This window comes from Nerophis ophidion, linkage group LG11 (genome assembly GCF_033978795.1).
Source record: "Nerophis ophidion isolate RoL-2023_Sa linkage group LG11, RoL_Noph_v1.0, whole genome shotgun sequence".
Taxonomy (NCBI): domain Eukaryota; kingdom Metazoa; phylum Chordata; class Actinopteri; order Syngnathiformes; family Syngnathidae; genus Nerophis; species Nerophis ophidion.
Window position 1 is genome coordinate 65,446,116 of NC_084621.1, and position 25,620 is coordinate 65,471,735.

Below are 25,620 nucleotides of genomic sequence, written 5' to 3' on the forward strand. Positions count from 1 at the left end.
TTAAATAGAGTTCGGTGTCCAGCAGGACCGATAATCAGCATTTCCGTTTTTTTGGCGTTGAGTTGCAAAAAGTTAGCGGACATCCATTGTTTAATTTCATTAAGACACGCCTCCAGCTGACTACAATCCGGCGTGTTGGTCAGCTTTAGGGGCATGTAGAGTTGGGTGTCATCAGCATAACAGTGAAAGCTAATACCGTATTTGCGTATGATGTCACCTAGCGGCAGCATGTAGATGCTGAAGAGTGCAGGGCCAAGGACCGAACCCTGGGGAACTCCACACGTTACCTTAACGTAGTCCGAGGTCACATTGTTATGGGAGACACACTGCATCCTATCAGTAAGATAAGAGTTAAACCAAGACAGGGCTAAGTCTGACATACCAATTCGTGTTTTGATACGTTCTAATAAAATATTATGATCGACGGTATCGAAAGCAGCGCTAAGATCGAGGAGCAGCAACATAGATGACGCATCAGAATCCATCGTTAGCAATAGATCATTAGTCATTTTTGCGAGGGCTGTCTCCGTGGATTGATTTGCCCTGAAACCGGATTGAAAGGTTTCACATAGATTGTTAGACGCTAAGTGTTCATTTAACTGCTCCGCAACAATTTTTTCAAGGATTTTTGAAATAAAGGGAAGGTGAGACACAGGTCGGTAATTTACCATGAGGTCAGGATCGAGGTTAGGTCTTTTAAGAAGAGGATGAATAACCGCTTTTTTGAATGCTAGGGGAACAGTGCCCGAGGAGAGTGATAAGTTTATAATATTTAGCACTGATGGACCTAATAATACAAAGAGCTCCTTGATCAGTTTCCCAGTTTAAAAAAACTAATAAAAAAATACTAATTTTCCAGTCATGCCGGCACAGGGGTTAGTGCATGTGCCTCACAATACGAAGGTCCTGAGTAGTCCTGAGTTCAATCCCGGGCTTGGGATTTTTCTGTGTGGTGTTTGTCTGTCCTCCCCGTGACTGCGTGGGTTCCCTCCTGCTTCTTCCCACCTCCAAAAACATGCACCTGGGGATAGGTTGATTGGCAACACTAAATTGGCCCTAGTGTGTGAATGTTGTCTGTCTTGGCCCTGTGATGAGGTGGCGACTTGTCCAGGGTGTACGCTGACTTCCGCCCGAATGCAGCTGAGATAGGCTCCAGCACCCCCAGCAACCCCAAAAGGGACTAGCGGTAGAAATAGGTGGATGGATGGAATGATGGTATTAAATATCTGTCTCGGCTATACATTAATGATGAAAAAGTATACAAGCAATTTTGTGTTAACTATGAACAAAATGTGATTCATCTTAGGGGTGTAACGGTACGTGTATTTGTATTGAACCGTTTCGGTACGGGGGTGTACCGAACAAGTTTCAAATCTAAAGTCTTAACAAGCTGCTTTGCTTCTTCTGTCTCTCTCAGCACCCAGCATTGTCCCACCCACACAACCATCTGATTGGTTTACATTTATAGCGGTAACAGCCAATCAGCAGTGCGTATTCAGAGCGCATGTAGTCAATGCTTCAGCGTCGAGCAGATTGGTCTTTAGCAGGTGAGCATAAAGCAGCGTACTCTCCCCCAAATTATAATAAACACCTCCCAGTCAACACCTCCCACACCTACTGCTTCACAGTAGGTGTGGTGTTCTTGGGATACAACTCAGTTTTCTTCTTCCTCCAAACACGACGAGTTGAGTTTATACCAAAAAGTTCTATTTTGGTTTCATCTGACCACATGACATTCTCCCAATCCTCTGCTGTATCATCCATGTATCCATTTTGGTATAAACTCAACTCGTCGTGTTTGGAGGAAGAAATATACTGAGTTGCATCCCAAGAACACCATACCTACTGTGAAGCATGGGGGTGGAAACACCATGCTTTGGGGCTGTTTTTCTGCTAAGGGGACAGGACGATTGATCCGTTTTAAGGAAAGAATGAATGAGGCCATGTATCGTGAGATTTTGAGCCAAAACCTCCTTCCATCAGTGAGAGCTTTGAATGGTTGACCAAATACTTATTTTCCACCATAATTTAAAATTCCTACAATGTGAATTCCTGGATTTTTTTTTCACATTCTGTCTCTCACAGTTGAAGTGTACCTATGATGAAAATTACAGACCTCTGTCATCATTTTAAGTGGGAGAACTTGCACAATCGCTGGCTGACTAAATACTTTTTTGCCCCACTGTACGTACCGAACCGAAATTTTTGTGTACCGTTACACCCCTAATTCATCTCAATAAATATTTTAAGCGTTTGACAACCCTGGTCTAGTACTCTATATATATATTTTTTTTTATCGCATCATCCATGCTGTTTTGTTTCTCCCCTTTTTACTGACGTGTGGTTAAATTGGTTTACGTGTGAAGTTCACACCAGACATTTGGATCCATCTAAATGCATTAACAGCTAACACCTCGGATGATGCAATAAGTCCCTATCTCATAATTTAACCAACAAATTATCCATTTACTGCATCTCCTGAGGGGTGAGATTCATTATCCAATTTAGGGTACTTGTGGCGCCGACGATAGCGGCTGATGGATGAGGCGTGTCCAGGGTGAGGACACTTTTACAACGGATCCAGAGAGTGCAGAACCTCTTGCCACCTGTCCGTTTGGCTATAATTTCCTCTCATCCCAGAGTGCACGTCTGTCTGATCCTAATGCCTCTGGGGGGAATGGTGGGTGCAGAGGCTTATGTTGAGCAGTCTATATTCCTTTGTGCTCCTCTTGTCGCTTTGTGATTCATGGGAGGCAATTTAAGTTAATGATGAAATATATAACGACGTGCGGGTTTAAAAGAAAGCAATTAACTCGGTCCCAAGAGGTCAATACCGATAACAAAGTGGACACTTACGTAATAGAGCATGTTGTTTTGTGACTTTACCTCGGTCGCAATGTTGCTCTTTTTGTCTCACTCAGGTTTATAGTGGCCTCAGCCTTCAATGTAAGGCTTTGCTCTCTTGTTTCAATATGTATGGAGAGAGCAGTGGTTCACCATCTACAGTGGGGCAAAAAAAGTATTTAGTCAGCCACCGATTGTGCAAGTTCTCCCACTTAAAATGATGACAGAGGTCTGTAATTTTCATCATAGGTACACTTCAACTGTGAGAGACAGAATGTGAAAAAAAAAACAGGAATTCAAATTGTAGGAATTTTAAAGAATTTATTTGTAAATTATGGTGGAAAATAAGTATTTGGTCAACCATTCAAAACTCTCACTGATGGAAGGAAGTTTTGGCTCAAAATCTCACGATACATGGCCCCATTCATTCTTTCCTTAACACGGATCATCGTCCTGTTCCCTTAGCAGAAAAACAGCCCCAAAGCATGATGTTTCCACCCCCATGCTTCACAGTAGGTGTGGTGTTCTTGGGATGCAACTCAGTTTTCTTCTTCCTCTAAACAAGACGAGTTGAGTTTATACCAAAAAGTTCTATTTTGGTTTCATCTGACCACATGACATTTTCCCAATCCTCTGCTGTATCATCCATGTATCCATTTTGGTATAAACTCAACTCGTCTTGTTTGGAGGAAAAGGAATACTGAGTTGCATCCCAAGAACACCATACCTACTGTGAAGCATGAGGGTGGAAACATCATGCTTTGAAGCTTTTTTTCTACTAAGGGGACAGGACGATTGATCCGTGCCAAGGAAAGAATGAATGGGGCCATGTATCGTGAGATTTTGAGCCAAAACCTCCTTCCATCAGTGAGAGCTTTGAATGGTTGACCAAATACTTATTTTCCGTCCAGGGTGTACCCTGCCTTCCGCCCGATTGTAGCTGAGATAGGCGCCAGCGCCCCCCGCGACCCCGAAAGGGAATAAGCGGTAGAAAATGGATGGATGGATGGATCTACAAATAAATTCTTTAAAATTCCTGCAAAGTGAATTCCTGGATTTTTTTTCACATTCTGTCTCTCACAGTTGAAGTGTACCTATGATGAAAATTACAGACCTCTGTCATCATTTTATTTGGGAGAACTTGCCGATTGTATTGTACAATATGTCCCGGCAAGAAATCTGCGTTCAAAGAACTCCGGCTTATTAGTGATTCCCAAAGCCCAAAAAAAGTCTGCGGGCTATAGAACTTTTTCATTTCGGGCTCCAGTACTCTGGAATGCCCTCCCGGTAAAAGTTCGAGATGCCACCTCAGTAGAAGCATTTAAGTCTCACCTTAAAACTCATTTGTATACTCTAGCCTTTAAATAGACTCCCTTTTTAGACCAGTTGATCTGCCGTTTCTTTTCTTTTTCTCCTATGTCCCACTCTCCCTTGTGGAGGGGGTCCGGTCCGATCCGGTGGCCATGTACTGCTTGCCAGTGTATCGGCTGGGGACATCTCTGCGCTGCTGATCCGCCTCCGCTTGGGATGGTTTCCTGCTGGCTCCGCTGTGAACGGGACTCTCGCCGCTGTGTTGGATCCGCTTTGGACTGGACTCTCGCGACTGTGTTGGATCCATTGTGGATTGAACGTTCACAGTATCATGTTAGACCCGCTCGACATCCATTGCTTTCCTCCTCTCCAAGGTTCTCATAGTCATCATTGTCATCGACGTCCCACTGGGTGTGAGTTTTCCTTGCCCTTATGTGGGCCTACCGAGGATGTCGTAGTGGTTTGTGCAGCCCTTTGAGACACTAGTGATTTAGGGCTATATAAGTAAACATTGATTGATTGATTGATTGATTGATTGATTGAACTTGCACAATCGGTGGCTGACTAAATACTTGTTTTGCCCCACTGTATATGCACATTACAATTTTTCAGCTTGATGCCTCAACAACCTGCATGCTTCGGGGGTCAAATCAAATGTATACATAAGGAGAAAGCAGGTCGAAGGTGGGAGGACATAGCTGTGCAGATGGATGAGTTCTTCCACTAAAGCCGGTGGTCATCATTTGTCCAGTTGGCCTCAGACAGCGCAGACACCCACAGAGGATGGATGACCGTAAGCGGAGGAAGTGGAAGTGGTGGTGAAAGATAGCTTGCTGTGACGCCACTAATCATTGATCACCACCCGCCGCCCTACCCACCAGTCCTGAGAGAGAAACGCAGGCAATAACCGAGGATTGAATTGTAGCAGGAATTGGTCGTTTTCAGACATGATGACACAGCTTGTCAACCTTTATGTCCTTGTCTTCTGTTGCTTAGCATTAAGGCATGCCTAAGGACACTGTTTTACACACCTATTGGCCAGCTAAATATTGACTACTTTCGATTCAAGTTTACTTAAAGGAGTCATTGTCAAGACTTGGACTTTGGTGCGGTTTGTTTTCCTGTGGTGCAAAGCGACCGGACCGGACATGGCGTGAAGGTAATGACAGCTTTTATTATTAACTCGAAAATATTACAAAAAAAACAAAGGGTATAAACAATAGGCGCTCTCAGCAGAGGTACAAAACTTGGCTATGAAAGCAAAACTATTACTACAATGTAAACTATGGACATAAAGCAAAACTTGCAAACTATGGCATGAATAACGAAAACTTGGAACGAGGAAGGAGCATGGATCATCGGCATGGATAACAAGGGTGTGTAGAGTGCGATGTCGCCAGGCTGACTGCCTGGCAACTACAGGCTTAAAAAGTGACGTGGTGATTGACAACAGCTGCATGAGTCCTAGTGAATCAGGTGCGTGACATGACAGGTGAAAACTAATGAGTTGTCATGGTGACAAAAAAAACAAACACGAGTGCAGAATGAATCCAAAACCAAACAGAGCGTGACCACAAAACATGAAACTCATAGTATCCAGATGACCGAGATTTTACTACAAAATGTTTTTTATGTATAGTTTGCTCCTGAAAATGAATCTTGCAGTCATTTTCCACAATATCAATTTGTTCTTCAATCAATCATCCATCCATCCATTTTCTACCGCTAATTCCCTTTTGGGTCGCGGGGGGCGCTGGCGCCTATCTCAGCTACAATCAGGCGGAAGGCGGGGTACACCCTGGACAAGTCGCCACCTCATCACAGGGCCAACACAGATAGACAGACAACATTCACACTCACATTCACACACTAGGGCCAATTTAGTGTTGCCAATCAACCTATCCCCAGGTGCATGTCTTTGGAAGTGGGAGGAAGCCGGAGTACCCGGAGGGAACCCACGCATTCACGGGGAGAACATGCAAACTCCACACAGAAAGATCTCGAGCCTGGATTTGAACCCAGGACTGCAGGACCTTCGTATTGTGAGGCAGACGCACTAACCCCTCTGCCATCGTGAAGCCCTTCAATCAATCAATCAATGTTTTTTTATCTAGCCCTAAATCAAAAGTGTCTCAAAGGGCTGCACAAACCACAACGACATCCTCGGTACAGAGCCCACATAAGGGCAAGGAAAAACTCACAAACTCACACCCAGTGGGACGTCGGTGATAGTGACAATGACTATGAGAAACCTTGGAGAGGACCGCATATGTGGGCAACACCCGCCTCCCCGAACTATTTGTTGATGGTTATCCCCAGCTGGCCCCACTACGGACTGGACTCTCACACTTTTAACTAAATCCACTCGACGTCCATTGCACCAGTCGCCCAGGGTGGGGGTCCCCACATCTGCGGTCCTCCTCCAAGGTTTCTCATTCCTCAAGTTGCCATAGTAGTTAAAGGCCTACTGAAATGAGATTTCTTATTCAAACGGGGATAGCAGGTCCATTCTATGTGTCATACTTGATTATTTTGCGATATTGACATCTTTTTTGCTGAAAGGATTTAGTAGAGAACATCGACGATAAAGTTTGTAACTTTTGGTTGCTAATAAAAAAGCTTTGCCTTTACCGGAAGTCGCAGACAATGTGCGCGTGACGTCACATTGTTTACAATCCTAGCCAGCGGCAGCAAGAGCTATTCGGACCGAGAAAGCGACAATTTCCCCATTAATTTGAGCGAGGATGAAAGATTCGTGGATGAAGAAATTTAGAGTGAAGGACTAGAAAAAAAAGTATTAAAAAAAAAGGTGATTGCAGTGGGAACGATTCAGATGTTATTAGACACATTTACTAGAATAATTCTGGAAAATCCCTTATCTGCCTATTGTGTTGTTAGTGTTTTAGTGAGATTAAATAGTACCTGAAAGTCGGAAGGGTGTGGCCACGGGTGTGTTGACGCCAGAGTCTCTGAGGGAAGTCACGAAGCTGCAATGAGGACGGAACCTCCGCTGATCTCTCCGGTAAGAGGCGACTTATTACCACAATTTTCTCACCGAAAAACTGCCGGTTGACATGTAGTCGGGATCCATGTTCGCTTGACCGCTCTGATCCATTGTAAAGCTTCATCTTCGGGGATTTTAAACAAGGAATCACAGTGTGTTTGTGTGGCTAAAGGCTAAAAGCTTCCCACCTCCATCTTTCTACTTTGACTTCTCCATTACTAATTAAACAAATTGCAAAAGATTCAGCAACACAGATGTCCAGAACACTGTGTAATTATGCGATTAAAGCAGACTACTTATAGCTTGGATCGGGCTGGAAAATAATGTCCGCTACAACCCGAGACGTCAAACGCAAGCGTCATCATACCGCAACGTTTTTAACACGACACTTTGTGGGGAATTAAAAATTGCAATTTAGTAAACTAAAGCGGACGTATTGGCATGTGTTGCAATGTTAATATTTCATCATTGATATATAAACTATCAGACCGCGTGTTCGGTAGAAGTGGCTTTCAGTAGGCCTTTAACAACAACACTGTGGTCTGCTGACTAAATGAGCATCAGAGAACGATCTGACCACCCGCAATCGCTTTGCTGCCGGGCACAAAACTGGCGGATGAAACGTTCGTACATCGAGACAAGTTCCGTACAACAAAGCATATTTTTACTGTGTTGCATAACACCGCAGCAACAGAACCAATGTAATAGACTCCCTTTTTAGACCAGTTGATCTGCCGTTTCTTTTCTTTTTCTTCTATGTCCCACTCTCCCTTGTGGAGGGGGTCCGGTCCGATCCGGTGGCCATGTACTGCTTGCCTGTGTATCGGTTGGGGACATCGCTGCGATGCTGATCCGCCTCCGCTTGGGATGGTTTCCTGCTGGCTCCGCTGTGAACGGGACTCTCGCTGCTGTGTCTTGGATCCTCTTTGGACTGGACTCTCGCGACTGTGTTGTATCCATTATGGATTGAACTTTCACAGTATCATGTTAGATCCGCTCGACATCCATTGCTTTCCTCCTCTCTAAGGTTCTCATAGTCATCATTGTCACCGACGTCCCACTGGGTCATTATTGTCACCAATGTCCCACTGGGTCTGAGTTTTCCTACCGAGGATGTCGTGGTGGTTTGTGCAGCCCTTTGAGACACTATTGATTTAGGGCTATATAAGTAAACATTGATTGATTGATTGAAGGCAGCCAGCATTATCACCTTTGAGGAGTTACTTGTGTGCACAACATTACGACACGTGTAATACAACAAATGCGTTGCATACAGGCAATAAATGCTGGCCACCAATAAGATTTCTGCTATAGCTACTGTCATCTTGTGAAGTCAAAATAGACTTTACAGCATTACCTACAGCCACAGCTTAAAAGGCCTACTGAAATGAGATTTTCTTATTCAAACAGGAATAGCAGGTCCATTCTATGTGTCATACTTGATCATTTCGCGATATTGACATATTTTTGCTGAAAGGATTTAGTAGAGAACATCCACGATCAAGTTTGCAACTTTTGGTCGCTAATAAAAAAGCCTTGCCTTTACCAGGAATCGCAGACGATGACGTCACCCATGTGAGGGCTCCTCACATACTCACATTGTTTATAATGTGAGCCTCCAACAAAAAGAAGTGAAGTGAATTATATTTATATAGCGCTTTTCTCTAGTGACTCAAAGCGCTTTACATCGTGAAACCCAATATCTAAGTTACATTCAAACCAGTGTGGGTGGCACTGGGAGCAGGTGGGTAAAGTGTCTTGCCCATGGACACAACAGCATTGACTAGGATGGCGGAAGCGGGAATCGAACCTGCAACCCTCAAGTTGCTGGCACGGCCGCTCTACCAACCGAGCTAAACCGCCCAAAATAGCTATTCGGACCGAGAAAACGACAATTTCCCCATTGATTTGAGCGAGGCTGAAAGATTTGTGGCTGAGGATATTGATAGCGAAGGACTAGAAAAAAAAAATAAAGTAAAAAAGAAAAAAGGCAATTGCATTGTGAGCTATTCAGATGTCTTTAGACACATTTACTAGGATAATTCTGGGAAATCCCTTATCTTTCTATTGTGTTGCTAGTGTTTTAGTGAGATTATATAGTACCTGATTGTCGGAGGGGTGTGTCCACGGTTGTCTTGACGCCAGTCTCTGAGGGAATTAGTCACGGCAGCAGCTGCACGACGGAAGTTCCGCTGATCTCCGGTAAGAGGCGACTTTTTACCACAATTTTCTCACCGAAACCTGCCGGTTGACAAGTGGTCGGGAACCATGTTCGCTTGACCGCTCTGATCCATAGTAAAGCTTCACCTCCGGGAATTTTAAACAAGGAATCACCGTGTGTTTGTGTGGTTAAAGGCTAAAGCTTCCCACCTCCATCTTTCTACTATGACTTCTCCATTATTAATTGAACAAATTGCAAAAGATTCAGCAACACAGATGTCCAGAATACTGTGTAATTGCGCAATGAAAAGAGACGACTTTTAGCCGCTAGTGGTGCTGCGCTTATATGTCCGCTCCAACCAATAACGTTACAAACACGCGTCAACATTCCGCGACGCGGGAAATTTTAAATTGTAATTTAGTAAACTAAAAAGGCCGTATTGGCGTGTGTTGCAATGTTAATATTTCATCATTGATATTAATCAATCAATCAATGTTTATTTATATAGCCCCAAATCACAAATGTCTCAAAGGACTGCACAAATCATTACGACTACAACATCCTCGGAAGAACCCACAAAAGGGCAAGGAAAACTCACACCCAGTGGGCAGGGAGAATTCACATCCAGTGGGACGCCAGTGACAATGCTGACTATGAGAAACCTTGGAGAGGACCTCAGATGTGGGCAACCCCCCCCCTCTAGGGGACCGAAAGCAATGGATGTCGAGCGGGTCTAACATGATACTGTGAAAGTTCAATCCATAGTGGCTCCAAGACAGCAGTGAGAGTCCCGTCCACAGGAAACCATCTCAAGCGGATCAGCAGCGTAGAGATGTCCCCAACCGATACAGGCGAGCGGTCCATCCTGGGTCCCGACGAGCGGTCCATCCTGGGTCTCGACTCTGGACAGTCAGAACTTCATCCATGGTCATCGGACCGGACCCCCTCCACAAGGGAGGGGGGGACATAGGAGAAAGAAAAGAAGCGGCAGATCAACTGGTCTAAAAAGGAGGTCTATTTAAAGGCTAGAGTATACAGATGAGTTTTAAGATGAGACTTAAATGCTTCTACTGAGGTAGCATCTCAAACTGTTACCGGGAGGGCATTCCAGAGTACTGGAGCCCGAACGGAAAACGCTCTATAGCCCGCAGACTTTTTTTGAGCTCTAGGAATCACTAATAAGCCGGAGTCTTTTGAACGCAGATTTCTTGCTGGGACATATGGTACAATACAATCGGCAAGATAGGCTGGAGCTAGACCGTGTAGTATTTTATATATAAACTATCAGACTGTGTGGTCGGCAGTAGTGGGTTTCAGTGAGCCTTTAATGCTAGCTTGAGACCCTTTTTGTTGGCCATTTACCCAGCAACTAAAGGAATGATTTTGTAGGAGAATTCATGGTATACATCTATCAAAGCACCATATATATCCACGTCAACGTATACATCATGCAAAATAAGGAAAAAAGCAAATGGTCTTGTCCATCTGCCATTTGAGTGACACCAGTTACTTATGTAACCACGGTGTTGAATAATTATTCCTCCAGATGAGCCGCTGAATCATTGTCACAGGCGAACACACGACATTTGATTCACTTTTTTTTTCTCCTCATGAATATGTGAGCCCTCCTGCGAAATAGGAAAAACATGCTCAGCTGTTGTAGCATTGACAGCTTTTGGGAGGCGAAGCCTCGGTTCCATAAAGAGGAAGCCTGCAAGAGGGTGGGATGCTCTGACAAGGACTGTTAAACACTTTTGATTGCCGCATTGTCCAGATCAGGGGTGCCCACACTTTTTCTGCAGACGAGCTACTTTTCAATTGACCAACTCGAGGGGATCTACCTCATTTATATATATCATTTATATTTATTTATTTAGGAAAGAGACATTTTTGTAAACAAGTTAAATGTGTTTAATGATAATACAAGCATGTGTAACACATATAGATGTCTTTCTTTCACGAAGATAAGAATATAAGTTGGTGTATTACCTGATTCTGATGACTTGCATTGATTGGAATCAGACAGTAATGATGATAACGCCCACATTTTCAAATGGAGGAGAAAAAAAGTTGTCCTTTCTGTACAATACCACATGAAAGTGGTTGGTTTTTGGCATCTAATTCATCCAGCTTCCATACACTTTACAAGAAAAACATTGGCGGCAAATTCCGTAGCTTGCTTGATTGACATTCACGGCACCCGAGGGTCTTGTGAGATGACGCTGGCTGCTGCCAGTTCATTATTATGAAAAAATGACAGAGAGGAAGGCGAGAAACACTTTTTATTTCAACAGATTTTCGCGCCGTCCCTTCCCTCAAAACTCTAAAGGCCGACTGCACATTTCCTATCTTCACAATAAAAGCCCTGCTTCATGCTGCCTGCGCTAACAAAATAAGAGTCTCGGAAAGCTGGCGTGCACAAGTGGATGTGCACGCCAGCTTTCTGAGGGATCGCTTGTGCACAGCCAGTTTTCCGAGACTCTGTATTTAGTTAGCGCAGGCAGTAGGAAGCAGGGCTTTTATTGTGGAAGATAGGAAATGTGCAGTCGGCCTTTAGAGTTTTGACGGAAGGTACGGCGCGAGAGTCTGTTGAAATAAAAAGTGTTTCTCGCCTTCTCTCTGGTCATATTTTCATAATAATGATCTTGCAGCAGCCAGCGTCATCTCACAAGACCCTCCGGTACCGTGAATGTCATTTAAGTGGACGTCTTGGTGAAGATTGATGATCACTAATTTTTAGGTCTATTTTTTTTAAAAGCCTGGCTGGAGATCGACTGAACACCCCCCGCGGTCGACTGGTAGCTCGCGATCGACGTAATGGGCACCCCTGGTCTAGATGTAGCAGCCTGCTTCCTCCAAATGTCTTCATGGGTCGTCGTCTTGATAATTCTTCTTCTATAGACCGTTAGATGCAGACCAGGATTTGTGTCCAGTTGCCGAACATGCCGTTTAATGTTGCACTTTTTTTATATGTAGAAGATAAAGTTTTGTCATTTTATTTAATCTGAGCAACAAATTGAGGCAGTTTAATGCAGATTAACGTGGGCAGAATTATTATAGTGTTCCCAATGTTAAAAGGATAAAGCCATTGTTTACAAATTTGGTAAAAAAACAACCAAAATGTATATTTTGTTGTTTTCTTACTGTACCGAGAATGAACGAACCGTGACCTCTAAACCGAGGTACAGTGGGGCAAAAAAGTATTTAGTCAGCCAGCGATTGTGCAAGTTCTCCCACTTAAAATGATGACAGAGGTCTGTAATTTTCATCATAGGTACACTTCAACTGTGAGAGACAGATGTGAAAAAAAAATCCGGAATTCACATTGTGGCGATTTGTAAAGAATTTATTTGTAAATTATGGTGGAAAATAATTTACAAATAATTTTTCACCACGATGAAAGTGGACGATCCGTCACTTCATCCACCCATCCATCCATCCATCCTCCAACATTCGGGGTCACGGGAGCCGCTGGAGCCTATCTCAGCTACAATCGGGCAAAAAGACAGGATACACCCTGGACAAGTCGCCACCCTCTTCGCAGTCTGTCACTTCATTTAAAGTTAAAAGTTAAAGTACCAATGATTGTCACACACACAGTAGGTGTGGCGAGATTATCCTCTGTATTTCACCCTCAAGACCCTGGAAGGTGAGGGATTTTAGGTGATTTAACCCCAAATTCCAACCCTTGATTGATGGATTGATTGAAACTTTTATTAGTAGATTGCACAGTACAGTACAGGTACTGTGAAAATGGGTTTTTCATGCATGTCGCCAACACAAGTATTCAGAGTTTCCAGGTATACTTATGTAACCACGCTTTTTATTCTGTGCAAAAACGGCTCCCTTGTGTCTCTTATGTTTGTTGTTCCGTAATAAGATGCTCTTCTTCTTAGGATTAGGCTGCAGCCTACCTCGCTCTTGATGGGAAACTGCTGAGATTAACATTTACAATTCCCTGGTACTGCACTCCTAGATGATGACAAAGCATCACAAACAAGACCCTCTCAAGGCCATTGCTGCCAAGGGCTGACACTAGGGGGGGGGGGTTGATATGATATTTGTACAGCAAGATCTCAACACTCCGAAGTCATTAAACTGAATTATCCCCGCTATACTCCTGGCTTGTCAAGTGCTAACTTGATTATGTAACTAAATGAATGTGTGGAAATTGGCTGTTAAAGTGTATGCCAGCATTTTTCTTTAAAAACCCGTCCTTTCTTCAAAAGTACTAGAAAAAAATAAACTCGAGTAAAATTAACGAGCAGAAGACCGTGGAACCTCTAGAGCAATGGTTCCCAAACTTTTGCAGGCTGGCGCCCCCTTGGCTCCCCAGTGAATTCCTAGCGCCCCCCCCCCCCCCCCCCCCCCCCACAGTTAAACACAAATGTGTATTTCACAAATAAAACCCAATTTAGCAAACCAATTTATTTTTTAGCAGTTTTAACTGTTCAGCAAGCCTCGCCACCCACACAATGACACACGCGCGAACACTCATATATGCACACACACCACACACACACACACACACACACACATAGTACAAAGTCATATACATTCGTAACAATATATATCAGTGAATGCACCACCCTAACCAGCTCAACACAACACAACACGGCGCGTTCTGGCGAGTCCCCAATTTCATGTTGACTTGAACTCAAGATGATGTTGACCGCCAGAATGCGGTTTTTATTATAAGATAAAATTCTGAACATTACAAGCTTGAAAATTACAAACCTGAGCTTTTGCTTTTGTAGTCTTATGCTGTCGGATCTGACTGGGCCAGAGCGGCGCGTGGTAACCGGACCCTGATGCGTCGTCCACTGACTCGTCCTGCTGCACGTGTTGTGTACAAATCGTCAAACAAACGTTCGAACTTCAGACTTCGACTTCGGACTTCCGCCCCCCTACCGCCCCCTTCTTCCTCACCGCCCCCCAGATCTTTCCACCGGTACCGCCCACTTTGGGGAACCACTGCTCTAGAGTCTAGATGCAAACACACAGAAAGTAGAAGAGGCTGGACAGCAAGGAGGCATTTGGATTTGCTGAATGTGTATGTTTTCCACAACTAACAATGTTGAGTATACAATTTCTTAGACACTATACATTAGCAACACAACAATCGTCATGCGTGTTGTTACTACACACATATGCGTTGATTTATCTAAAAAAAACACCACAAGCAACTTCCTGTTCCCTTGCCATGAAGGCTTCTGCTGCACTCTTGCTGACCTGTCATCACCATACTTGCAAACTTTGAGACCTCGAATTCGGGAGATTGGGGTTGAGGGGGTGTATATACTTTCAAGTATTTCATATATATATATATACCGAGGATGTAGACTGGTTGGGCAAACTCCATGCACCCTCAAGAACCCTGTCGAGAGTATAGAGCTGGTCCACAGTTCCACGACCAGGACGAAAACCCAACCAGTCTACATGTGCTTTGTGGACTTGGAGAAGGCATTCGACCGTGTCCCTCGGGAAGTCCTGTGGGGAGTGCTCAGAGAGTATGGGGTGTCGGACTGTCCTTATTGTGGCGGTCCACTCCCTGTATGATCAGTGCCAGAGCTTGGTCCGCATTGCCGGCAGTAAGTCGAACACATTTCCAGTGAGGGTTGGACTCCGCCAAGGCTGTCCTTTGTCACCGATTCTGTTCATAACTTTTATGGACAGAATTTCTAGGCGCAGTCAAGGGCGTTGAAGGGTTCCGGTTTGGTGACCGCGGGATTAGGTCTCTGCTTTTTGCAGATGATGTGGTCCTGATGGCTTCATCTGACCGGGATCTTCAGCTCTCACTGGATCGGTTCGCAGCCGAGTGTGAAGCGACCGGAATGAGAATCAGCACCTCCAAGTCCGAGTCCATGGTTCTCGCCCGGAAAAGGGTGGAGTGCCATCTCCGGGTTGGGGAGGAGGACCCTGCCCCAAGTGGAGGAGTTCAAGTACCTAGGATTCTTGTTCACGAGTGAGGAAGAGTGGATCACGTGATCGACAGGCGGATCGGTGCGGCGTCTTCAGTAATGCGGACGTTGTACCGATCCGTTGTGGTGAAGAAGGAGCTGAGCCGGAAGGCAAAGCTCTCAATTTACCGGTCGATCTACGTTCCCATCCTCACCTATGGTCATGAGCTTTGGGTCATGACCGAAAGGATAAGATCACGGGTACAAGCGGCCGAAATGAGTTTCCTCCGCCGTGTGGCGGGGCTCTCCCTTAGAGATAGGGTGAGAAGCTCTGCCATCCGGGTGGAACTCAAAGTAAAGCCGCTGCTCCTTCACATCGAGAGGAGCCAGATGAGGTGGTTCGGGCATCTGGTCAGGATGCCACCGAACGCCTCCCTAGGGAGGTGTTTAGGGCACGTCCAACCGGTAGGAGGCCACGGGGAAGACCCAGGACACGTTGGGAAGACTATGGTCTCCCGGCTGGCCTGGGAACGCCTCGGGATCCCCCGGGAAGAGCTAGACGAAGTGGCTGGGGAGAGGGAAGTCTGGGCTTCCCTGCTTAGGCTGTTGCCCCCGCGACCCGACCTCGGATAAGCGGAAGATGATGGATGGATGGATGGATGGAATATACCGAGGATGTCGTAGTGGTTCGTGTTGTGGTTTGTGCAGCCCTTTGAGACACTGGTGATTTAGGGCTATATAAGTAAACATTGATTGATTGATTGATATATATATTAGGGCTGCGAAACTTAGGGTGTCCCACGATTCGATACAATATCGATTCTTGGGGACGCGATTCGATTATAAATCGATTTTTTTTATGATTCAACGCGATTCTCGATTTAAAAACCATATTTTCCCGATTCAAAACGATTCTCTATTCATTCAATACATAGGATTTCAGCAGGATCTACCCCAGTCTGCTGACATGCGAGCAGAGTAGTAGATTTAAAAAAAAAAAAAACTTTTATAATTGTAAAGGACAATGTTTTATCAACTGATTGCAATAATGTAAATTTGTTTTTAACTATTAAACAAACCAAAAATATGAATAATTTTATCTTTGTGAAAACATTGGACACAGTGTGTTGTCAAGCTTATGAGATGTGATGCAAGTGTAAGCCACTGTGACACTAATTTTTATAAATCCATCCATTTTTCTACCGCTTATTCCCTTTTGGGTTCGCGGGGGGCGCTGGCGCCTATCTCAGCTACAATCGGGCGGAAGGCGGCGTACACCCTGGACAAGTCGCCATCTTATCACAGGGCCTATTTTTATAAATGTCTAATGATAATGTCAATGAGGGATTTTTAATCACTGCTATGCTGAAATTATAACTAACATTGATACTGTTGTTGATAATATTCATTTTTGTTTCACTACTTTTGGTTTGTTCTGTGTTGTGTTTGTGTCTTCTCAATTGCTCCGTTTATTGCAGTTCTGAGTGTTGGTGGGTCAGGTGTGGTTTTGGAATTGGATTGCATTGTTACGGTATTGATGTGAAGTGAAGTGAAGTGAATGATATTTATATAGCGCATTTTCTCTAGTGACTCAAAGCGCTTTACATAGTGAAACCCAATATCTAAGTTACATTTAAACCAGTGTGGGTGGCACTGGGAGCAGGTGGGTAAAGTGTCTTGCCCAGGGACACAACGGCAGTGACTAGGTTGGACGGAAGCGGGAATCGAACCTGCAACCCTCAAGTTGCTGGCACGGCCGCTCTACCAACTGAGTGTATTGTTTTGTTGGATCGATTAAAAAATAAAAAACAAATAATATTTAAAAATCAATTTTAAAAAAAATGAGAATCGATTCTGAATCGCACAAGGTGAGAATCGCGATTCAAATTCGAATCGATTTTTTTCCCACACCCCTAATATATATATATATTATATATATATATATATTATATATATATATATAATAAGTTCATGAATGGAGTGTATCCGTTCGGCCCACCTTTGTTCAATGGAAAAGTCTTATCTACAAAATTTGCAGGCAACATTCCCCTTCGAGCAGCCCTGGATGAACTCAAATGATTTTTTCCCAATCATTTTGGAACTTGCAAGCCTACTTCTTCTTTTTACTCGTCATCGCCATGTCTCTTCTTCATCGTGCTGCTTCGTCTCTGTTATGTTTATGGACATGAATCATCATGGTGCTTTGTTTGATTTCTTTGGTTAATCCAGTCCACGGTTTTATTCCACATACTAATATGCTGAAAGTTTTAAGTGTTGTACAAACATTCAAATGTTTTAAATTAGATTTTACTTTAAGGTTATATTTCACCTCTTTTGTTGGGAAGAATTGTTGTACATTTTGGATGCTTCTCCCGACTCCTTTTTTCTGAAATGTTGTAATAACAAGCTAAGTATTTCATGTGCCATATTGTAATAAGCATGTTCGACTAATACCATAACCATAGAATGAAGCACCGTCAGTATAGCTTAAAGATTGATGGTATTTAATCGTGATTATTTTTAATTTGATCCACAGCGACACTGTGATTAAACTGATTTTTTTAAATGTAATTATTTTTACAGCACTACTAAAAAGTTAACTGCGAATTCATCGAAATCAAAGGTATTTGAATAAAATGCATTACAATGCTAATTGACATTTAACATGTCTGTCAATTCGCCAAACTGGTTTTAAGTAGAAGAGAACAAATTGCAACATTTCTTGGCAATGTATCATTTGATGAGCACACAGAAAATTCTTTAATTTCTCCATTTGGCAATACTCACCAAGCCAGCAGAGAATAGAGGTGAATTGGAAGGTCAAGCTTATAACTGAAGCCAATTTGGCATGGTAGTTGTGTGCGGGTATATAGAAAGTTTATATTCGATGCAATAAGGCTGCAAAGCAGGGAGTACGTGTGGCTCTGGCTCCCTCTGAGGATTTTATGGATGCTTTATAGAGCGCTGTGGGCAGCTGTGCAACAACACAATATGTCACGCAGCTACAAGGCCCTGTGGGGTGGCGCTGGGCCAGTGTGACACCCGTCTGATTACACTGTCCCAGTGCCAAGTGTACCAGCAGGGCCCCGTGCAATGTCAGAGAGGAACTCTAGGTCAAATAGTTGCATCACTGCATATTCATTAGAGGTAACATCAATAGTTGTTTACAAATGTAGACTCTGTAAAAGAGGGCGTACTATTTGTCCATTTATTATGGGAACTGGCTATTTAGAGACTATCTAGATCAGGGGTGCCCATTACGTCGATCGCGAGCTACCAGTCGACCGCGGGGGGTGTGTCAGTCGATCTCCAGCCAGGCTTTTAAAAAAAAATAGACCTAAAAATTAGTGATCATCAATCTTCACCAAGACGTCACTTAAATGACATTCACGGTACCGGAGGGTCTTGTGAGATGACGCTGGCTGCTGCAAGATCATTATTATGAAAATATGACCGAGAGGAAGGCGAGAAACACTTTTTATTTCAACAGACTCTCGCGCCGTACCTTCCGTCAAAACTCTAAAGGCCGACTGCACATTTCCTATCTTCACAACAAAAGCCCTGCTTCATGCTGCCTGCGCTAACTAAATACAGATTCTCGGAAAACTGGCGTGCACAAGCGATCCTCAGAAAGCTGGCGTGCACATCACTTGTGCACGCCAGCTTTCCGAGACTCTTATTTTGTTAGCGCAGGCAGCACGAAGGAAATGTGCAGTCGGCCTTTAGAGTTTTGACGGAAGGGACGGCGCGAAAGTCTGTTGAAATAAAAAGTGTTTCTCGCCCTCCTCTCTGTCATTTTTTCATAATAATGAACTGGCAGCAGCCAGCGTCATCTCACAAGACCCTCGGGTGCCGTGAATGTCAATCAAGCAAGCTACGGAATTTGCCGCCAATGTTTTTCTTGTAAAGTGTATGGAAGCTGGATGAATTAGATGCCAAAAACCAACCACTTTCATGTGGTATTGTACAGAAAGGACAACTTTTTTTCTCCTCCATTTGAAAATGTGGGCGTTATCATCATTACTGTCTGATTCCAATCAATGCAAGTCATCAGAATCAGGTAATACACCAACTTATATTCTTGTCTTCGTGAAAGAAAGACATGCTTGTATTATCATTAAACACATTTAACTTGTTTACAAAAATGTCTCTTTCATAAATAAATAAATATAAATGATATATATAAATGAGGTAGATCCCCTCGAGTTGGTCAATTGAAAAGCAGCTCGCCTGCAGAAAAAGTGTGGGCACCCCTGATCTAGATAAAATGATATATCATAAAACTGAAAATGTGTCGTGATATTTAGAATAAGTTACCTCCCAGAAATAAAATCTCTGTGACCCTTACATGTATAAATAGTAGAGATGCACAATGCACGGTTAAATGTGTTGCACTATGCTTGAATACTGGGGCTCAAGGCTTTTGGCTGCATTGACTTACCGTGGATTTAGTCTACCGTATTTTCCAGACCATTGGGCGCACCGGTTGTAGCTGAGATAGGCGCCAGCGCCCCCCGCGACCCCGAAAGGGAATAAGCGGTAAAAAATGGATGGATGGATATGTAGATCCCAAATACAGATCAGCACGTACCAGAAGGTAAGAAAAGTTGCTTTTGCATAATATTGCGAAACAAAACACCAGATAATATTCTTACCTTAAACACCCCATAATAATAATGATAATAATAATATGTTTAATGCGCCGGCAATCCGGTGCGGCTTCATAGCTTACCAAAGTCGTACTAAAACATTTTGATGGATTTTTCAGCACCGTATGTAATGTTCTATATTTTCAATGGAACATTTAAAATGTTGGTATTGTTTACTTGAGACATACCGCCATCCTAGTGGCAAAAAACACTTATCTCTTATCTATTATAATTTTAAGTCGTCCAATAAGCTAAACAGAGTCAATATCTCCCTGGTAACGTTAAGGTAGGTTTACAAAACTTAAACAACACAAAATAAAGCCATTGTAAGTAATTATTCTAACACTTGTAAATGTGTTAGCACATTTGCTGATGCTCGTAATGCTAACTTGATTACATTACAATAGCGCGTACAAATATGCATGAGAACACTCCTACAGACATCACACATGGGATAGTTTCGTAAAGTATGAATGGTTTTGTCTGTATTGTCAAACCTACAACAATTGCTTGGATTGAGGACTGAAGAATCCCTTCAAACAGACGTACAAGGAATGAAACAGTACATTTTCAACCTGCAGTGAGCAAACGCGTCCAAAAGATGGCGCCAGAGCATACAAAACGGTATGGCCGTTAGCGAAGAAAAATCCATAATTTAACAGCACATATTTATAAGCTGTAATTCACTGCTTATATAGTACGTCGAACACATTTCCAGTGAGGGTTGGACTCCGCCAAGGCTGTCCTTTGTCACCGATTCTGTTCATAACTTTTATGGACAGAATTTCTAGGCGCAGTCAAGGCGTTGAGGGGTTCCGGTTTGGTGACCGCAGGATTAGGTCTCTGCTTTTTGCAGATGATGTGGTCCTGATGGCTTCATCAGACCAGGATCTTCAGCTCTCACTGGATCGGTTCGCAGCCGAGTGTGAAGCGACCGGAATGAGAATCAGCACCTCCAAGTCCGAGTCCATGGTTCTCGCCCGGAAAAGGGTGGAATGCCATCTTCGGCTTGGGGAGGAGACCCTGCCCCAAGTGGAGGAGTTCAAGTACCTAGGAGTCTTGTTCACGAGTGGGGGAAGAGTGGATCGTGAGATCGACAGGCGGATCGGTGCGGCGTCTTCAGTAATGCGGACGTTGTACCGATCCGTTGTGGTGAAGAAGGAGCTGAGCCGGAAGGCAAAGCTCTCAATTTACCGGTCGATCTACGTTCCCATCCTCACCTATGGTCATGAGCTTTGGGTCATGACCGAAAGGATAAGATCACGGGTACAAGCGGCCGAAATGAGTTTCCTCCGCCGTGTGGCGGGGCTCTCCCTTAGAGATAGGGTGAGAAGCTCTGCCATCCGGGAGGAACTCAAAGTAAAGCCGCTGCTGGTTCGGGCATCTGGTCAGGATGCCACCCGAACGCCTCCCTAGGGAGGTGTTTAGGGCACGTCCAACCGGTAGGAGGCCACGGGGAAGACCCAGGACACGTTGGGAAGACTATGTCTCCCAGCTGGCCTGGGAACGCCTCGGGATCCCCCGGGAAGAGCTAGACGAAGTGGCTGGGGAGAGGGAAGTCTGGGTTTCCCTGCTTAGGCTGTTGCCCCCGCGACCCGACCTCGGATAAGCGGAAGATGATGGATGGATGGATGGATATTTATAAGCTGCAAGATTCAAAGCATTGGAAAAAAGTAGCACCTCATAGTCCAGAATTTATGGTAAACGGATATCAGATTGTAGTTTTTGCTTTTGTTTAGTTATTGTGTAGTATTGACTTTGTTTTGCTCAAACAATTGTATGAAGTAAGAGAACAGGGAACTAGTTTAGATATTGTGTTAACATTGCTAAACTGTCAATAGCACTTACAATAAATCAGAATCAGAAATACTTTATTAATCCCTGAGGGGAAATTAAAATTTTCAGCACAATCCCATTGAAGATCAGACAAACATTACAGGGAGACAGAACAGGATCGCTGGCGGGTCTGCCAACTCCCGGCGCCCCTTACAAAAAAGGTGAGATACAGGTAAACAATGGGGGGAGGCATCGAATACATCGAAACATTTACAGTTAATTCATGTGATCGGTTTTGGTATCGGCCGATCTCACTAATGGATGGTCGAAATCGGCAGCATAAAACCCTGATCGGAACATCCTTAAAGCTTCTCACAACAGTCACCTTTTTCTTTGGTGAAGTTTTCAGATTACGGTAAATGACATGCTGAGGGACTTTTCAAAACTTTTTTTTTACCTGAAGTAGTATGAACTCTGATTTAGATACCAAATATTTGTCAGTCAAGCTACAGTATCTCATACATATGCAATTTTGCTTCATGATGAAAAAAAAACTATACCTCCATAAGAAAAAAGTACATTATTGGTTGACGACTTGTCCAGGGTGTACTGTGCCTTCCGCCCGATTTTAGCTGAGATAGGCACCAGCGCCTCCCGTGACCCCAAAATGGAATAAGCTGTAGAAAATGGATGGATATTGGTGTATGAGAGTCACAGGGTAGTATAATAAAGTCATGTCATTGTGCAATTTAAGCCATTTCATTATTTTCCTTTGGCATTATGTTGTTATAGCCTACTCAGTGGCCTAGTGGTTAGAGCAGGGGTCACCAACTTTTTTGAAACCAAGATCTACTTCTTGGGTACTGATTAATGTGAAGGGCTACCAGTTTGATACACACTTAAATAAATTGCCAGAAATAGCCAATTTGCTCAATTTACCTTTAATAAATAAATCTATATATATATATATAAAAAAGTGGGTATTTCTGTCTGTCATTCTGTCGTACATTTTTTTTCCTTTTACGGAAGGTTTTTTGTAGAGAATAAATGATGAAAAAAACACTTAATTGAACGGTTTAAAAGCGGAGAAAACACGAAAAAAATTAAAATGTAATTTTGAAACATAGTTTATCTTCAATTTCGACTCTTTAAAATTCAAAATTCAACCGAAAAAAATGAAGCGAAGAACTAGCTGATTTGAATCTTTTTAAAAAATATAAAAAAAGAATTTATGGAACATCATTAGTAATTTTTCCTGATTAAGATGAATTTTAGAATTTTGATGACATGTTTTAAATAGGTTGAAATCCAATCTGCACTTTGTTAGAATATATAACAAATTGGACCAAGCTATATTTCTAACAAAGACAAATCATTATTTCTTCTAGATTTTCCAGAACAAAATTTTTCAAAGAAATTCCAAAGACTTTGAAATAAGATTTAATTTTGATTCTACAGATTTTCTAGATTTGCCAGAATCATTGTTTTGAATTTTAATCATAATAAGTTTGAGGAAATATTTCACAAATATTCTTCGTCGAAAAAACAGAAGCTAAAATGAAGAATTAAATAAAAATGTATTTATTATTCTTTACAATAAATTAAAAAAAAAATACTCGAACATTGATTTAAATCGTCAGGAAAGAAGAGGAAGGAATTTAAAAGGTAAAACGGTATATGTGTTTAAAAATCCTAAAATCATTTTTAAGGTTGTATTTTTTCTCTAAAATAGTCTTTCTGAAAGTTATAAGAAGCAAAGTAAAAAAATGAATTTTTTTAAACAAGTGAAGACCAAGTCTTTAAAATATATTCTTGGATTTTCAAATTCTATTTGAGTTTTGTCTCTCTTAGAATTAAAAATGTCGAGCAAAGCGAGCTCAGCTTGCCAGTAAATAAATAAAATTAAAATAATAGAGGCAGCTCACTGGAAAGTGCTGCTATTTGACCTATTTTTAGAATAGGCCAGTAGGCTACTCATCTGGTCCTTACGGGCTACCTGGTGCCCGCGGGCACCACGTTGGTGACCCCTGGGTTAGAGTGTCCGCCCTGAGATCAGTAGGTTGGGAGTTCAAACCCCGGCCGAGTCATACCAAAGACTATAAAAATGGGACCCATTACCTCCTTGCTTGGCACTCAGCATCAAGGGTTGGAATTGGGGGTTAAATCACCACAAATGATTCCCGGGCTCGGCACTGCTGCTGCTCACTGCTCCCCTCACCTCCCAGGAGGGGAACAAGGGGATGGGTCAAATGCAGAGGACACTTTTCGCCACACTTAGTGTGTGTGTGACAATCATTGGTGCTTTAACTTTAAAATGTATTGTTTGCTTGCTCCATGAACTTTCATTAGAGGTCACCAGGACCTTCATTCCTCACTGTGTCCAGCAGGTGGAGCACATTTAGTATCTTATTATCAAGCCTACCATCTCACTTTTTCCAGCTCTCCCCTTGTTTCATATTTTGTCAAAGCTGAGCTTCAGATGAGAAACGCTTTCATTTAAATTGAGTTCATTCAGCCATGATTTATCAAGGATCTGCTACTTTATAAATCATTTTTAGGGGTTATTCAATTACTGCACACGCCCCCCCCCCCTTAATGAGATATTAAGAAAAAATTCCTTTTTTGGTATTTTGTAAAATCCCATCCATTTTCTACCGCTTATTCCCTTTTGGGGTCGCGGGGGGCGCTGGCGCCTATCTCAGCTACAATCGGGCGGAAGGCGGGGTACACCCTGGACAAGTCGCCGCCTCATCGCAGGGCCAACACAGATAGACAGACAACATTCACACTCACATTCACACACTAGGGCCAATTTAGTGTTGCCAATCAACCTATCCCCAGGTGCATGTCTTTGGAAGTGGGAGGAAGCCGGAGTACCCGGAGGGAACCCACGCATTCACGGGGAGAACATGCAAACTCCACACAGAAAGATCCCGAGCCTGGATTTGAACCCAGGACTGCAGGACCTTTGTATTGTGAGGCAGACGCACTAACCCCTCTGCCACCGTGAAGCCCATCCATCCATCCATTTTCTACCGCTTATTCCCTTTTGGGGTCGCGGGGGGCGCTGGCGCCTATCTCAGCTACAATCGGGCGGAAGGCGGGGTACACCCTTGACAAGTCGCCACCTCATCGCAGGGCCAACACAGATAGACAGACAACATTCACACTCACATTCACACACTAGGGACCATTTAGTGTTGCCAATCAACCTATCCCCAGGTGCATGCCCATTTTGCCTTATTTTGTAAAATACGTTTTGTAAATTAAGTTGCATTTGTTTAGTTGACACATCTTTATTTGATATGACTATAAACAAAATACGGAATAAAAGTCCAACTTGCTAAAACACCAAAATTGTGTGGGAGTTGAATCATTTTGATCACAACTGTAGGCACCAGCGCCCCTAGCGACCCCAAAGGGAATAAGCGATATAAATAGGATGGGTAGTTGTAACGTAGTGTAGTGCAGCATGCGACCACTAGGGGCAGTTGTTGACGTATCAGAAATAGTTCCTGTTTTGGAATGTGTGCGTTGTTAGGAACTTTTCACGTCACATGTTGAGTGGAATGAACGCGGCGTCGGCAGCAAAACAACAAATCGTCGTTCTTACCCGGCTAAAGTAAGTTTTAGATGAAGTTATGGACTACCGCTACATTCTCTCTGTAACTGGCAGCGGGGCGAGGGCGGTCCGGGACGTCTTCACCCACAGACTGTGGCCTGGCTTCGGCCAGGAGGACGACGTGCACTACAACCCCCAACATGCCCACACTGCACTCAATAAAAGCTACGCTAACTCCAAAACAGGTGGGTGGAAGTGTTTGTTGGCACTTTGGAGAATACTGAAAGCTTCTTTAACCGAGCTGGACTGTCAACGTGTACATTTGATATATCCCGAAACCCTTTCAAATATCGAACTTTTCTGTCGCCTTTTACTGCACAAGCGAACATATTCTCCATGTGTGACTGTTGTAT

At 43.3% G+C, this 25,620-nt stretch overlaps 1 protein-coding gene across 6 annotated transcripts in view; it reads left to right on the forward strand.

Annotated features, from left to right (window-relative positions):
* oxr1a (oxidation resistance 1a) overlaps positions 1-25,620 on the forward strand; it is a 427,940-nt gene that overhangs the window by 289,382 nt on the left and 112,938 nt on the right. The window contains exon 1 of one of the 6 annotated variants that reach the window (XM_061916498.1): positions 25,114-25,452. The exons of 4 other annotated variants lie outside the window; for them this stretch is intronic. In XM_061916498.1, the coding sequence (XP_061772482.1) occupies positions 25,287-25,452 (166 nt within the window). In that variant the 5' untranslated portion in view covers positions 25,114-25,286. Of the gene's footprint in view, positions 1-25,113; positions 25,453-25,620 lie in introns of those variants that run through there. One more of the 6 variants, XM_061916501.1, reaches the window with a different exon arrangement.